Source organism: Rhincodon typus, chromosome 23 (genome assembly GCF_021869965.1).
Source record: "Rhincodon typus isolate 14 chromosome 23, sRhiTyp1.1, whole genome shotgun sequence".
In the NCBI taxonomy this organism is placed as follows: domain Eukaryota; kingdom Metazoa; phylum Chordata; class Chondrichthyes; order Orectolobiformes; family Rhincodontidae; genus Rhincodon; species Rhincodon typus.
Genome location: NC_063354.1, coordinates 46,494,629 through 46,510,505, shown reverse-complemented (window position 1 = coordinate 46,510,505; position 15,877 = coordinate 46,494,629). Strand labels below are relative to the sequence as shown.

Here is a 15,877-nt window from a genome sequence, read left to right as displayed (position 1 = left end):
TACTAGCCTGTCCAAGCCTTTCTGCAGCCCCCCTGCCTCCTCAACACTACCTGTCCCTTTATCTATCTTTACGTCATCTGCGAATTTAGCAACAATGTCCTTTGTTCCTTCTAATTTTCTATGTATGCTGGGACCTTGCCGCGAACATCATGGGTAGTTATCTTATTTGGCAGTCTCTTCAGCGATGCCTTGTCAATGGCCTTCTGAAAATCCAAATGGATCACATTCACTCACTCACCTTTGTTGCTCGTTACCTCCTCAAAGAATTCTAAACAAATTTGTCAGGCATGACCTTCCCTTAATACATTTCCAAGTGCCCAATAATCTCATCTTTAATAATGGACTTTAAAATCTTAACAATGAATAAGGTCAGGTTAACTGGCATACAGTTTCCTTCTTCTGCCTCCCTTCTTAAACAGAGGTGTTACATTAGTCATTTTCCAGTCTTTTGGACCCTCCCTGACTCCAGTTATTGCTGGAAGATCTCCACGAATACCTCCACAATCTCTTCCGCTATTTACTTCAGAACCCCGGGCTATTGTCTATCCAGTCCAGGTGATATATCCACCTTCAGATCCTTCAGCTTCCCCAGCACCTTCTGTTTGGTGAGGGCCACTATAATCACCTCTGTCCCCGACTCTCTTGAAGTTCAGCTATGCTACTGGTGTCTTCCATGAAGAATAGTGCAAAGTACCTATTAAGTTCCTCTACCATTTCCTTACTCCCCATTACAACTTCCCCAGCCTCGCTTTCCAGTGATCCAATGTCTATCCTTGCTGCTCTCTTACAGTTTATATAGCTAAAAGAAAACTCTTGCAATCTTCTTTTATATAACTAGGTAGGCTTAACATCGTATTTCATTTTTTTAGTCAGTCACTTAAGTAAACTTCAAGTATGATGCAGATAGAGAGTGGGAATGGGACTGACTATTGTTCTATGGAGAGCTGCAGTGAACTCAGTGTACTGTAATTAGTCTGCAACACTAAAAACAAGAGAAGTATTTGGTCCCCCTGTACACCTGCAGGATCCATATACTGGTCACTTTATCTCTCCAAGTTACCTGGGTCAGAAATTGGCCTCTGGAAGTAGACCATCCCAATCTCACTCATAATCCAGAAACATTCCATTTACACACAATCCAGAGCATTTGACAAACACAATACTGGCTAGTTCACAAGCAATTCAGGAAGATAGGTTCAGAAAGATGAATGCTGCATTTAGATAGTACCTTCTCAGTGTTATCCAAAATACTTCAAGTATAAGCATAGAGGCTGCAAAGCAAAATTCTACAATAGCAATGAAATCAATGACTAAGTCATCTACTTACAGCTCTGTTGGGCTGAACGGGTAACTTCCCTATTCTCAAACAGAGACCACACCCGGCTGAATAGGAAAGCTTTAATTCGAACGCTTAAACGAAAAGGCACGTCTGACAATGTAGTCCTTTCTCCGCATTGCACTGTCAAGCTAAATTAGCAACTCAAAACTTTGGATTGGGACTTGAACCCATAACTTCTTTGTGGGCAGACCTGATCAGGGTGAGGGGAAAAGGAAGGTTATTGAAGGTAAGGACAATGAAGTAGGTTTACAGCAGGACACAGGTCACCCAATCCCACCATATCCCTCTAACCCCCACCCCTTTCTCGCCTGCAGCTGAGATAACCCCCACCCTGGCCTGTTGGGTCACGTGTGAAGTACTGCGAGTTGCATAGAGTTACAAGGGAAGGATACAGAGGGGGAGCCAGCAAGGAAAATCTAAGAGGGAATGAAGGGGAAATAAAAAGTAGGGAGGGAAGGGAGAAGTAGGCAGGGTGGAGTGAATGGTGAAGAGAGTAGGGAGAGAGAGGAGGGGAAGGGGGAGGAGAGATGGAAGGGGGAGGGAAGGCGATAGTTCTAGTGAAAGTGGGAGGAGGGCTGTCACATTGAGAGCGAGGACAGCAACTTGCAGAGTTGGTTGGTGCCGAGTCTTGGAGCTCCCTGCCCCTGACAGAGTTAAACTGAAAGTGAATCTGAGCTTGTCTGCTGCTGCTGACATCCTCCTGGTCCCTCCCACTCGGTGATCACCTGTAGTTGAGAGAGAGAGAGAGGGGCTCAGGCAGTGAAGGTGCAGTGTAGCCTGCCTGCGCTGGACAGTGGACAGTGGACAGTGGACAATGGCACTGCCTCTGGCCGGAGCCCACTGTCCCAGCTCCCGCTGACCGATTGAGCTGTTCAGTTCCCGGGAGCTCTCCCTCCTTTCTGCCGCCCTGATACAGCTTTCGTCTCGTGTTTCTCCTTCCCTCTCTCTCTGTCTCCAGACCTGCCATGCCTCGCAAAAAGAGTTCCCATGTGAGACAGGCGAGCAGAGAGCTGCCAAACGGAGCCCCGAAACCCCCCCTTCGCCGATCCAGATCCTACAGTGAGGTTCACGACCTGACCTATAAGGTGTGTAACTCTTTATTCACTCCTAGATCTCACTTACAAATATAGAACAGCAAAAGATCCAGCAAACTGGGCGCTTTGGAGCTGCAAATGTTCAGCAAACAATGATTCAGCTCTTCAGTCAATGATGTGACTGTCATATCAGCAAAGCAGGGAAAGCAGCGCCAGGGAGACAGGGGGCTGGGGAGCTTGGCAAGGAATATGTAGCTCCTGATGCCGAGCGAGCAGACCAGGTGTCTGCACATCTGTTGCCTTGGGATCTTTTAATCCAACTGGGAGTTTCAAAAAAAATCATTTCTGGAACAGTTTTTTTTATTCCCACTAAGTTTTCTTTTCAAACTTGTAATCTTGCCAGCAGCCTGCCTTGGTGCATTGGTAGTACTGCCTCCATGTAAAATATAGCTAATCAATTAGTCCCACCGCGATCTTTACCTGTCACTCTGTAACTTCAGGTGCAGATTTTGGCTTGTGTGTGTGAGATCTCTTTGTTAGGGATCGGTTTTCATTTATATACAAATCCTTGATCACTTCTCCCATTCTGGCTGTTCCTAGGTTTTGATTCCCAATCATTGTTGAGTTGAGCACTGTCAACTGGCCGGGGGGGGGGGGGGGGTTGAGGGGTGCGGCGAGGTGACAGAGGGAGCAGGGTGGGTGAAATGTGCCTTTTGGTGAGGGAGGACGTGTCAGTCAGACCAGGATTTTTTAATTTCAAAAATATACTTGATTCATTAAAAAAAACTTTGTATACATATGTAGTCACTAAAGTAGTTCAGTTTTGTACCATCTTAGCATGTAGAGAACAAACAGACATTGGGGTGTGACTGTACCAACAGTTCCAACAAACCCAAAGGCATTTCTTACAAACACAAGTTGGAGAGGCCAAGAAGTGGTGGTCCCCTGTTTGAATGAGATGAGATCTGACTACTTCAGGGGAGCTGGCAGTGGGACAGTCACAGTGAGGCCTAGCTCCTTAAGCAGAGGAATCCTAAAATCAGCAGGAGGCCATTCATCCCATCATACCTGAGTTACCTCTTTGAAAGAATGATCTAATTTATCCAAATTTCCTCTTTCACCATCTATTTCCATTTCTTTTTCCAAACCCCATTTAAAAATCTCTGTTTGAATTTGCTGCCTCTATCCTTTCAAACAGTGTGTCCCAGATCACAATAGCTCACTGAACACACTTACTGTCATCTCACTCTTCCTTTTTTTGCCAAATATCTTACATCTGTATTCTCCAATTCCAACCACCCTGCTAGTCGACAAAGCTATAAAGGCAACATAAAAGGCATCAAACAAACTGTCGTGTTGTTTCTGAGCTGGGGAATGGTCTCCTCTTTGATTGTATTTACTATGGAGAAGAATATGTGTGCTTTCACATGCTGTCAGTTCAACAAAGAAACTAATGGCACAGGTTAGATACTGAGTAAAGCTTCCTCTACTCTTTTAAACCGAAATTAAACGTTGCTCTACACTGTTCCCATCAAACACTCCCAGGACAGGGACAGCGCAGGGGTTAGATTCAGAGTTAAGCTGCTTTGTTCTCTAAAACTAGAGCACAACCGTCTAGGAACAAAACAGGGAAGGCCTTCTCTAAGCAAATATTTGTAGAAATATCGCTCCCCAGTGGCTGCAGTTGCTGAAGGGTCAATTGAAAATATGAAGACAGAGATGAATAGACATTTGCTGGGGTTAAGGTACAGCTCGGGCATGATCTGATGGTATGATAGAGTAGGATTGATGTGTATTGCATCAGCTGGATAAAATCCGAGTGTATCGTATTTTAATATTGGAATGGGAATGTGCCAGCCAAAGATCAGAGCTAGACACTTTGCAGCATGGGTCCCAGAGAAACCAGAGAACTAACCTGGTCTAAAGATGGTGGCTGGAGCTAGACAAGAGGCTGACCAGCTAGTGGTAGGAGTACCCATGATTGGCACTGAGCAGTAGTGGGCCTGCTCCAGGCCATGGAGTCAAATGGTTGTTGAAGAACAAAGAACGAGTATCAAGGACTTTGGATTCACCCATTGGTATTACTGAGTCATGGAGGCCCCACTCTTCACTAGATTCAGAACAAACAACTCAAAACTGGACATCCATGAGGCACTGTGAGGCCACCCTACCATAGTCATTAACCCAGGTGTCCATCCCTGGTTTAATGAAGACTGAAGGAGGACATGCCAGTAGCAATGCCAAGTATTGCTAAAAATGAGGTGCCAACCTGGTGAAGCTACAAGACAGGACAACAGAATAACAGAAGCACCATGCTTTAGACTGAGCTAAATGATTGCACAATCAACAAATTAGGTCCTGCTACATCTAGCCACAAATAGCGACATGCAAGTAAACAAGTAACAAGATGAGGAGACTCCACAAATATCCTTATGGTCAATGACAGGGGAGCCCAGCCAGTCAGTGCAACAGACAAAGCTGAAACATTTGCACCAATCTTCAACCAGAATTAGCTCCTGGATTATTTGTTCCTGCCTTTTCCTGTGGATCTCAGCATCACAGATGCCAGTCTTCAGCCAATTCGAGAAATGACTGAAGGCATTGGGTACTGCAAAGGTTATGGGCCCTGATAACATTCTGGCAGTAGGACTGAAGATTTGCACTCCAGAACTAGATAACTCCGTGGTCAAGCTGTTCCAATACCATTACAACATTGGCATCTACCCAACACAGTGGAAGGTTCCTAGAGGTTGTCCTGTCTACAAAGAAGTGAAAGATAAAAGTATGACCTGCCACAAACAATAGGACAAATCCAATCTGATCATTACCATCCTATCACTCTAAACTTAACTCAGCAGAGTGTTGTCAGCAATGCTAGAAAGCAGCACTCACTCAGATACAACCAATTCACAGTTTACAGATACTCAGTTTGAGCTTTACCATTCTGAATAACTCCAGATTATTATAACCTTGATCTGAATATGAACAAAGGAACTGAACTCCAGAGTGAAGTGAGAGTGACTGCTAATAACATCAAGGCCACATTTGACTGAGTGTGGCATCAAGGAGCCCTAGCAAAACTGGCATCAGTGGGAATCAAGGGAAAGCTGTCTGCTGTTTAGAGTCTCACTTAGCATAAAGGAAGGTAGTTGTCGCTGTTGGAGGTCAGTTATCTCAGCTCCAGGACATCACTGCAGGAGTTCCTCAGAGGAGTAACCTAGACCCAACCATCTTCAGCTGCTTCATCAATGACCTTCCCTGCATCATCAGGTCAGTAGTGAGGATGTTCACCAATGATTGCACAATGTTTAGCATCATTCCTGATTCCTCAGATACTGAAATAGTCCATGTCCAAATGCAGCAATATTCAGGTTTGGGCTGACGAGTGGCAAGTAACATCCACTTCATGCAAGTGCAATGACCATTTTCAACAAGGGAAAATCAAATCATCATTCCTTGATATTCAATGGCATACCATTGCTGAATTCCCCCATTATCAACATCCCGGGAGTTATCATTGTCTAGAAACTGAACTTGCCCAGCCATATAAATACTTTGGTTACAAGACCAGATGAAAGGTTGGGAATCCTGTAGTGAGTGATCCACTTTCTGACACACCCAAGACTGTCCACATCTGCGAGGCAGTACTCAGGATTGTGATGAAAAACTCTCCATTTGTCTGAATGAGTGCAGCTCCAACAATACTCAAGAAGCATGGCACCATCTGAACAATCATCCCACTTGATTAGCAACCTATTGACCACCTACAACAGACAATTCCCTTCACTATCAGTGGTAGCAGTGGGTACCTTCCACAAGATGCACTGCAATAACTTACCAGGTGGACAGCACCTTCCAAATCCCTCCACTTCCATCTGGAAGGACAAGGGCAAGGGATATATTGGAACACCACCAGCTGCAAGCTCATCTCCAAGCCACTCATCATCTTGATTTAGAATATATTTTTTCGTCATGACTAGGACAAAATCCTGGAATTTTCTCCCCAATAACAGTCTGGGTCTATCACATCACCCAGTCCACATTGGCTCAAGAAATAGTCCAACCAGAAAAAAGGAGGGGGCATTGCTGGGTACTGAGGTGGAACAAGTGCCTGTCAGGGAACACTTGGTAAAGGAGATCTTCCCATCACAAAGAATAGGTCAGTAATGGAAAAGAACAAGGAACAATCGAAATTGGAAGAGGGCTAATTTCAGTGGTATGAGAATGGATCAAGCCAATGTAAGACAGATTGAAATACTGATGGGACAAACTGAACAGAGCAATGGGTGACTCAGTTAGAGACTAGTTACATTCTAACAAGTGAAAAGGGCAAGGGAACTCAAGCTAAGGCTTCTAGCTGACAAGAAAGATAGAGAAGTGAATGAAAGCGTACTAGATAGAGTATGATGTACATCTGATAAATTATTCAAACGCAAATCAGGTCAAATACAGCAAGTTGAAGGGGAAATGAAGAGGAAAACAAAGTCTTGCAAAAAGAGAGCATGAGAATAGAATGACAGTCAATACAGAGTGACCCCAAAAACCTTCTTCTGGCTTGTAAATAGTAAACAGGATATAAGAAAGTAAGAGGTGGCATAAAGCCAAAGAGACAAAGAAGGTGCTCAGAGGTGTGGGACCAAATTAGAATACTTAGTGACTACTTTGTGTCCATGTTTACTAAAGAAATGGATGCTGTTAAAACAAAAACAGGAATTTCTGGAGAAACATGGCAGGTCTGGCAGCATCTATGGAGAGAAAATGGAATTAACATTCCGAATCCAGCAACCCATTTACAGAACACCTTTTTTCCAACTTCTGCAATTGATTTATTTGCTGACAACATATTGGTCAAAGCAGAGTTGGTGGAGATAATAAACAGGGTGAGAATTGATTGGCATAATATATTGGAAAGGCTAGCCATGCTTAGTGAGATGTGTTTCCTGATTTTGATTGCTTGTGTTGTAGTTTGCTGTGGGTGGTGACAATGGAAGGGCTGTTCATAACCTCGTGCAAGTAAAGATGCAAGGACATGCCTGGCAATTACAGGCTGTTTAGTTTAACATCAGTTATACTAGAAATAACCAAAGAGAAAACTATCATGCACTTGGAGAAGTTTGAGCTAATTTAGGAGAGGCAGCACTGAGTCCTAAAAGGCAAATAGTGCTTGAATCTAATTGAAGTCACAGAGAAAGCCGAAGAAGGGAAAGCAGTGGATGTTATTCGTATGGTTTAAAAACGTACCATGATGAAATACCACGCAGTGAGAGAAAACCTGGCTGCTAATGCGGGAGTGCCCTGAGTCTATCTGCTTGCCTATTGGTATTCCATTTTGCAAATAACTGAAGTTCCTCAGGAAAGTGCTGCTAGAAAGATCCTTAATGCCAAGGGCATCCCAGCTGTACAGGTGTGGGGAGAAAGAAGAGTGGAATGGCAATAGGAACAATAATTCCATAATCAGGAGATCAGACAGCCCTTTTTGAGCAATGGAACATGTCTCCAGGCTGGTATGTTGCCTCTCTTGTGCCAGTGTCTCAAAGTAGCTGCAGGACAACCTTCTAGCAGAGGGGAATCAGAGGGCTGAAGTCCTAACCAGAGGACAGGATATTTTGGATTTGTTATTATGGAATGAAAAGGGTTTAATTAATAATCTTGCTGTAAGAGGACCACAAGGGATAATTGATCACTTGTGATAGTTTTACATTATGTTTGAAAGTGAGGCAGTTCAATCTGAAGCAAGGGTGTTAAATTTGGATAAGGGAACTGATGAAAACATGAAGCACATGTTGGCTGATCTGGTTTGGCAAAATGCATCAAAAGATATGACTATACATAGGCAATGAACAGTCTCTAAAAAGTTGTTACATGGACCACAGCAACTATACATTCCTGCAAATTCTCAAAAAAAAATCAGTCAACCAGTTAACAAGGAACTTAAGGATTGTATATGATTAAAAGAAAAGGCTTATAAACTAGCAAGAAATAGTAATAAATCTGAGGATTTGGAAATTAGTTCAGAACATGGCAAGAGAAGAACAAGAAACTGACCAAGAAACCAATGAAAGGAAGAACAGAATACAAATACAATCTAGCAAAAAAAATTTTTAAATGACTGTTAAAGCCTCCATGGGTATGTAAAAAGAAAATGTTTGTCTAATACAAATGTGGGTGCATTAAAAGCAGAGTCAGGAGAATTTATAATAAATAATAGAGAAATGGTGGGGAAGAAATAAGATACAAGATATCTCCCAGAACTAGAGATCCAAGTGACTAGGAAGAATGAAATTTAAAGGAAATTAGAATTAGTAAGAAGATCGTACTGGAGAAAATAATGGGGCTGAAACTTAATGAGCCCCTGGGACCTGATGGGCCATATCTAAGAGTGTTGAAGGAGGTGGCTGTAGAGAAAGTCAATGCATTGACAATCATCTGACAAAATTCCAGCGATTTTGAAGTAATTCCTGCAGATTGGAAGGTAGCAAATGTCACCCATTATTAAAGAAAGGAGTGAAAAAGTAAACAAGGAACTGCAGACCTATCAGCTTAGGGAAAATGCTTAAGATCTATCATAAAGGACATGATAAATGGACATGGATAAAAGTTATCAATTGGGTACGATCAGCATGGATTTGTGAATGGAAAATCATGTTTTACAATCTTGTTGATGTTTTTTTGAAGCTGTTACAAATAAAATTGATCAAAGGAGTCAATGGATGTAGTGTATTTGGATTTTCAGAAGGCTTTTGATCAGGTAACTCACAGGAGGTTGGTTAGCAAAATTAAAGCAAATGTACAGGAGATAATGTACTGGCATGGATTAAGTAAAGTAACCATTGTTCCACCAGACCGTATAGCTGCTATCTCATTAGAGAGAGAGACAATTAATGATTTAACCTGACGGTCACCATGCCTCAGGAAAGGGGAGAGATTGAGAAGGACTGTCCTCAGCCAGCTTGGGAATTGAACCCAAACTGCAGGCATTACTCTGCATCGAGCCAACTGAGCTAACCTACCCTTGTGACATGGATTAAGGATCAACTAACACGGAGGAAACAGAGAGTATAAATAAACTGGCCATTGGCAGGCTGTGACTGGTAGAGTACCTCAAGGATTGGTACATGAAGCCCCAGCTGTTGACAATACATTATCAATAACTTGGAAGGGGGGATGAGTCAGAATATAGTAGTTCCAGATTTACAGTTGATGCAAAGCTAAGTGGGAAAGTGTGTTTCAGGGAAGATGTAAAACATTTTCAGAAGGATTTGGCACAGGCTCGGTGATTGGGAAAGAACACGGCAGATGGTAAGTCAGTGGAAAAATGTGAAGTTAAATGTTTTGGCAGGAACAACAGATGTGCACAGTATTTCTTAAATAGTAAGAGTTAGGAAAGTGTAGATGTACAAAGGAACCTAGGTGTTTTTATTGAGAAGCCACTGAAGGTACATGAAAGTGCAGCAAGCTGGATGACTAATGGAATGTAAGTCTTTATTGCAAGAAGATTTGAGTACAGTAATAGTGAAGCCTTGTTTCATTTTTACAAGAGCATGTTAAACCAGGCCTGCGGTGCTGTATGCAGTTTTGGATTCCAATACTTAGGAGAGATACTATTATCATAGAAGAAAGTGGTGCGCAGGTTCACCTGACTTGTTCCTGGGATGGCGGGACTGTCTGAGGAAGAGAGATTGGGCAAACTAGGTCTGTATTCTCAAGTTTTTGAAGAATGAGAGGCAATCTCAAACCTTCAAACTACCGAGAGGGATAGACAGGGTACATAGAGTAAGATGATCCCACTGGCTGGGAAGTCTAGATCAAGTGGTACATTTAAAACTAAGGCAGTTACTATTTGAAACCAATATGAACAGAAGTGATTTCATTTGAAGTGTGGTGAATATTTGGAATTCTGTACACCAGAGGGCAAAGGAGGCTTAGTCTTTGACTGTGTTCAGGGACAGATAGATTTTTGATTATCAGCAGACTTTTTCCAGACTAGAGGATGGTTGATAGGTTTGCTGGGGTTCAGGGCAGAAACCATGGCTTTCTTTGTTACAAAGAAGTGACTGGGACATTGGAAATCAGAGCAAAGTGTTAGCATTTGCCATTGATACAAAATTTGGAGGTTAGCAAATAATGTGACGATACCAGTCAACTGCAAGAGCGTGTAAATAGGCTTAAAGAATGGGCAAGTGACAGGTGGAATTTAATACAGAAAAGCACAACGTGATGTATTTTGGCAGAAAGTAAAGAGGGGTAATATCAAATTAATGGCACAATTTGAAAGAGTTTGCAAAGACAGGGGGACCGTCTTGGGCTTCATAATTAGAGGCATTGACTGCAAGAGTAGAGAAGATATTCTTGTGGTGCAGAGGTAGCATCTCTGTCTTCATTGATTTTATTGTCACGTGTACCAAAACACAGTGAAAAGCTTTATTTACGAGCGGTACAGGCAAATCACAGCAAGCGAAGGATGTACAGATCAAAAAGACTTAGACCCATACAGGTTACGTTGCAGGTTAGATTATTTGAGGCAAGACAGTCCATTCAACAGTTTGATAATGGCCGGGAAGAAGCTGTTCCTGAACCCGCTTGTGCGTGTGTTCAGCCTTCTGTATCTCCTGCCTGACAGAAGAGGTTGTAGGAGATCATTACCAGAGTCCAATTGATCTTTGATGTTGGCTGCCTTTTCACGGCAGCGAGCTGTGTAAATGGAATCTATGGATGGGAGGTTGGCTTCCGTGATGGTCTGGGCTGTGCACACCACCTTCTGTAGTTTCTTACAGTCCTGGGCAGAGCAGTTGCCATACCAGGCCATATGCACCCGAACAGTATGCTTTCAATGGTACATCTGTAGAAGTTGGTGAGGAACCTTATGGACATGCCAAATTTCCTGAGCTGCCTGAGGAAGAAGAGGTGTTGTTGTGCCTTCTTGACTGTCACATCTACGTGGGAAATCCAGGACAGATTGTCAGGTATTGTCACTCCGAGGAATTTGATGCTCTTCACCCTCTCAACCTCAGTTCCTGTGATGAAGACGGGGGCGTGTTCTCCTCCTTTCTTTCTGAAGTCGATGATCAGTTCTTTAGTTTTGCCGACGTTGAGAGGCAGATTGTTTTCATTGCACCATGTCACCAAGCCCTCTATCTCGCTTCTGTATTTTGACTTGTCGTTGTTAGATATCCAGTCCACTACGGTGGTGTCATCAGCGAATTTGTAGATGGCATTCACTCGGAATTTGGCAACACAGTCGTAGGTGTACAGGGAATACAGTAGGGGCTGAGGAGGCATCCTTGTGGTCTCCATTGTTGAGCGTTATTGTGGAGGAAGTGCAGTTACCTATCCTCGCTGATTGTGGCCCATGGGTCAGAAAGCTGAGGATCCAGTTGCAGAGGGTGGAGCCGAGACCAAGGTCTCGGAGTTTTGAGATCAATCTGGCGGGGATAAATGGTGTTGAAGGTGGAGTTGTAGTCAATGAGCAGGAGTCTGACGTAGGTGTCTTTCAGGGATGAGTGCAGGTCTAGGGATATCTTATGTCAGTAGGGGATCCAGGCAGGCTGCAAGACTGGAGTTGATGTGGGCCATGACCAGCCTCTCGAAGCACTTCATGATTATTGAGGTCAGAGCCACTGGGCAGTAGTCATTAAGACAGACTGTATGTGCTTTCTTCAGTACGGGGATGATGGTGGGGACTTCGGCTTATAGGAGGAAGAGGTTGAAGATGTCGGTGAATACCTCGCCAGCTGGTCCACACAGGATCTGAGTGCTTGGCTGGGGACACCGTCCAGGCCTGTCGCTTTCCTTGGGTTGACTCCCAGGAAGAGGCCGATCTGACGTCTGAAGTGGTGACAGAGGGAACAGGTGTGTCTGGGGCTGTCGGGGCAGGTGTTGCCACGCTGCTGGCATTCTGCTCAAACCGAGCATTGAAAGCATTGAGCGGGTCAGGGAGGGATGTGTCATTGTCCACTATCTTTCTCTGCTTCATTTTGTATCCTGTAATATTGTTTAAACCTTGCCATAGAAGGCAGGAGTCTATTTGGTAGGTTTGGGCCTTTCACTGGGTCCGGTACTGCTTCTTGGCCCCCCGATAGCTTTGCAGAGGTCATATCTGGATTTCCTGTATTGGTCCGGGTCACCCAACTTGAATGCTGCATGTCTATCGTTCAGTAGGGAGTGGGCTTCCTGGTTCATCCAAGGTTTACAGTTGGAGAACACTCGCATTGACTTCTTTGGTACACAGTTTCATCAGCCCCAGGGTTATATAGTAACATCATCTCGACATGGTGACTAAGAAAAAATATGTAAGCTGGTAAATGTGTCTTCAGGAAAAAGGGCCAGTTTGCAAGAATGTGAGAAGTTATTCTGAACCTTGAGAAAGCTCTGGTTAGTACACAATGAGAGGCCGAGGTTTAGTTCTAGCCAGCACAATTTATGAAGGATCTAGGCTCCTTTGACAGGGTGTTGGAGAGTTTTACCAGAATAGTTCTAGAGTTGGGGGTGATGGGTAACTACAAGATTAGGTTGAAGAGTCTGGAGATGTTCTTGGAGCAAAGAAAGTTGAGGGAAATCTGATGGATGTCAACAAGATTATGACAGGTGTAAGTATGTAGATGAAACATAGCTGCTCACATTTTTTGATACTGCAAAGATAAGGGGACAGAGATTGAATGTTTGGGTCGGGGGGGATGGGTGTTGTGAATTCACTGTCTTCCATGGTGGTGAAGTGGAGACAATGACAGATCATGTTTTGGCTGTTATGACTTTGACCTCATGATGTAACTCACTGCCAATTTCTCAACTGCAGTTAATGCAGAGCAATAAATTGTCTGCAATGTCCATCTCCCTGAATGAGTTATGAAAATGCATAGTGTAGAGTTAGATGAACACTGCTTACTGCTGTCACACTTTGAAGAGTCAACCTTCTCAGAAAGGAAACACTTTGGCTCCCCCAGTTGGCCAGACTGAGGCAGGACTAACTTCAGCTTTCCTGACTGGTCTCATTTGAAACACAGCCCCCTGATCCTGGGGATGCACGGTGGCTCAGTGGTTAGCACTGCTGCCTCACAGTGCCAGGGACACAAGTTTGATTCCACCCTCAGATGACTGTCTGTGTGGAGTTTGCACATTTTCCCTGTGTGTACATGCGTTTCCTCAGGGTGCTCCAGTATTCTCCTACAGTCCAAAAATGTGCAGGTTAGGGTGGATTGGCCATGCTAAATTGCCCATAGTGACCAGGGATGTGCAGGCTGGGTGAATTAGCCATGCAAAATGCAGGGTTACAGGGATATGGTAGGGGTGGATCTGAGTGGGATGCTCTGCAGAGGGTTGATGTGGACTGGATGGGCTGAATGGCCTGTTACAACATTGAAGAGATTCTGTGGTGATTGGGATGCTTTCTGGAGGGTTAGTATGGACTGAGTGACCTGCTTCCACACTGTGGGGATTCTATGAATATGGTCTCCAGTGCACCATTTGCTCCATTAATAGCCATGCTTTCACCAGCTAAGGTCTCAGAGTTGAAATTCTGCCCTGTCCTCCTTTAGGACATTTCTTTGCTCACCCTTTCTAGGTTGGCACCCCAAAAACTCTACCATGATCTGCACCAGTTCAAACACTGCCTACCAACCCCAATTTCCAGTTCCCATTTCCCATCTTCAGACTCATACCCAGCCTCAGACTGTACCCATAAGACCATAAGATGTAGGAGCAGAAATAAGCCATTTGGCCGATCAACTCTGCTCTGTCATTCAATGAGATCATGGCTGATCTCATAATCCTTGACTCCACTTTCCTGCCTTTTGCTAGTAACCCTTTATTCCCTTTCGTGTTTAAATATCTATCTGTCTCAGCCTTGAATGTACTTATAACCTAGCCTCAACAGTCCTCTGCAATAAAGTATTTCACAGATTCATAACGTTCTGAGAGAAAGAATTCCTCCTCATTTCTGTCTTAAATGTGCAACCCCTTATTTTGAGATGATGCCGTCTGGTCCTAAATTTTCCCACAAGGGAAAACAACCTCTCCACATCTACCCTGCCAAATCCCCTAAAAATCTTGTATGTCTTTATGAGGTCATCTCTCATTCATCTATCTTCCAATAAGTACAGACCCAACCTATTTAACCTATCCACATAAGAGAGTATTTACATACCTGGTATCAGCCTGGGGAACCTTCTCTGGACTGTCTTCAATGCCCATGTATCTGTCTTCAGATAAGGGGCCCAAAACTGTTCAGTGTTTCAAATGTGGTGTGACTAGCACCTTGTATAGTTTTAGCAAAACCTCCCCACTTCTATCCTCCATTCCCTTTGAAATAAAGGCCACCATTCTATTTGCCTTCCCTATTACCCACTGAACTTGGATCCTAGCATTTTGTAAGTTATGCATGGGGACTCCCAAATACCTCTGTGCTGTAGCTTTCTGCAGGCTTTCTCCATTTAAGTAATATTCAGCTCCTCTATTTTTCTTGCCAAAGTGCTTACCTTCACATTTTCCTATGTTATATTCCAACAGCCAACTTCTTTGTCCACTTGCTTAACCTGTCCATTTCTCTCTGTAAACTTTGAGTCATCCTCAGCACTTGCGTTTACATCTATTTTTGTTTCATCTGCAAACCTGGCTATTGCACCTATCAAACATCTTCTGAAAATTCAAATACATGACATCCACTCCTTCCCCTTTCTCTACCCTGCTTGTCACCTCTTCAAAGAATTCAGGCTGTACCCAGTGCCCAGTCACAGCACTGCCTTGGTCACTCCCAAATGTGACCATGATAGATGCGGTTAGCTCACACTCTTCTTTGCTATATCTGTTCCAGCACCACATCTGGGATAGGTTTGCTTCAATTAGCTGCCAGTAACTGTGCTCATTACTGATCTTTGTCTGGATCTATTTTAATTATTTTGCTCTGATTAATTTATACAGCAAAGTTTTAAATTAAACATGAAATGTATTAACAGTCACCATGTGCTGGTGGAAGCTAATTATTCAATAAGACCACTAAGCTACATGTTACAAAGTGAATCTGATAATGAAGGGAATGGAGAATAAACCTGCAGTTTTCACAAATGATTATACGCCATAGTTAATGGGACATATTCAATATCCAGCTATACATAAAATATCAGGTGACTGCTTTATTCGGGTCGTGTAGTGTGGCATTAGATATTTGGGGTGGTGCAGAGTGAGGCCAGGGTGTTAGGAATGGAGCAGAGTGGGGCTAGGGTGTTAGGGATGGAGCAGAGTGGGGTTGAGGTGTCAGGGATGGAGCAGAGTGGAGTTGGGGTGACAGGGTTGGAGCAGAGTGGGGTTTGGTTGCTAGGGATGGAGCAGAGTGAGGTTGGGGTGCTAGGGATGGAGCAGAGTGGGGTCGGGGTATTCGGGATGGAGCAGAGTGGAGTCGAGGTGTTTGGGGTGGTATACAGTGAGGTCAGCATGTTTGAGATGGTGTAGAGTGCGGTTGCGGTGGTGCAGAGTGGGGTTGGGGTGTTAGGGATGGAAGAGAGTGGGGTTAGAG

At 43.8% G+C, this 15,877-nt stretch overlaps 1 protein-coding gene across 3 annotated transcripts in view; it reads left to right on the top strand.

Annotated features, from left to right (window-relative positions):
* Positions 1-1,937: 1,937 nt before the first annotated feature.
* LOC109938557 (ras-related protein Rab-37) overlaps positions 1,938-15,877 on the top strand; it is a 94,494-nt gene continuing 80,554 nt past the window's right edge. For all 3 annotated transcript variants that reach the window (XM_048611146.1, XM_048611145.1, XM_048611143.1), the window contains exon 1: positions 1,938-2,424. In XM_048611146.1, the coding sequence (XP_048467103.1) occupies positions 2,305-2,424 (120 nt within the window). In that variant the 5' untranslated portion in view covers positions 1,938-2,304. The remainder of the gene's footprint in view (positions 2,425-15,877) is intronic.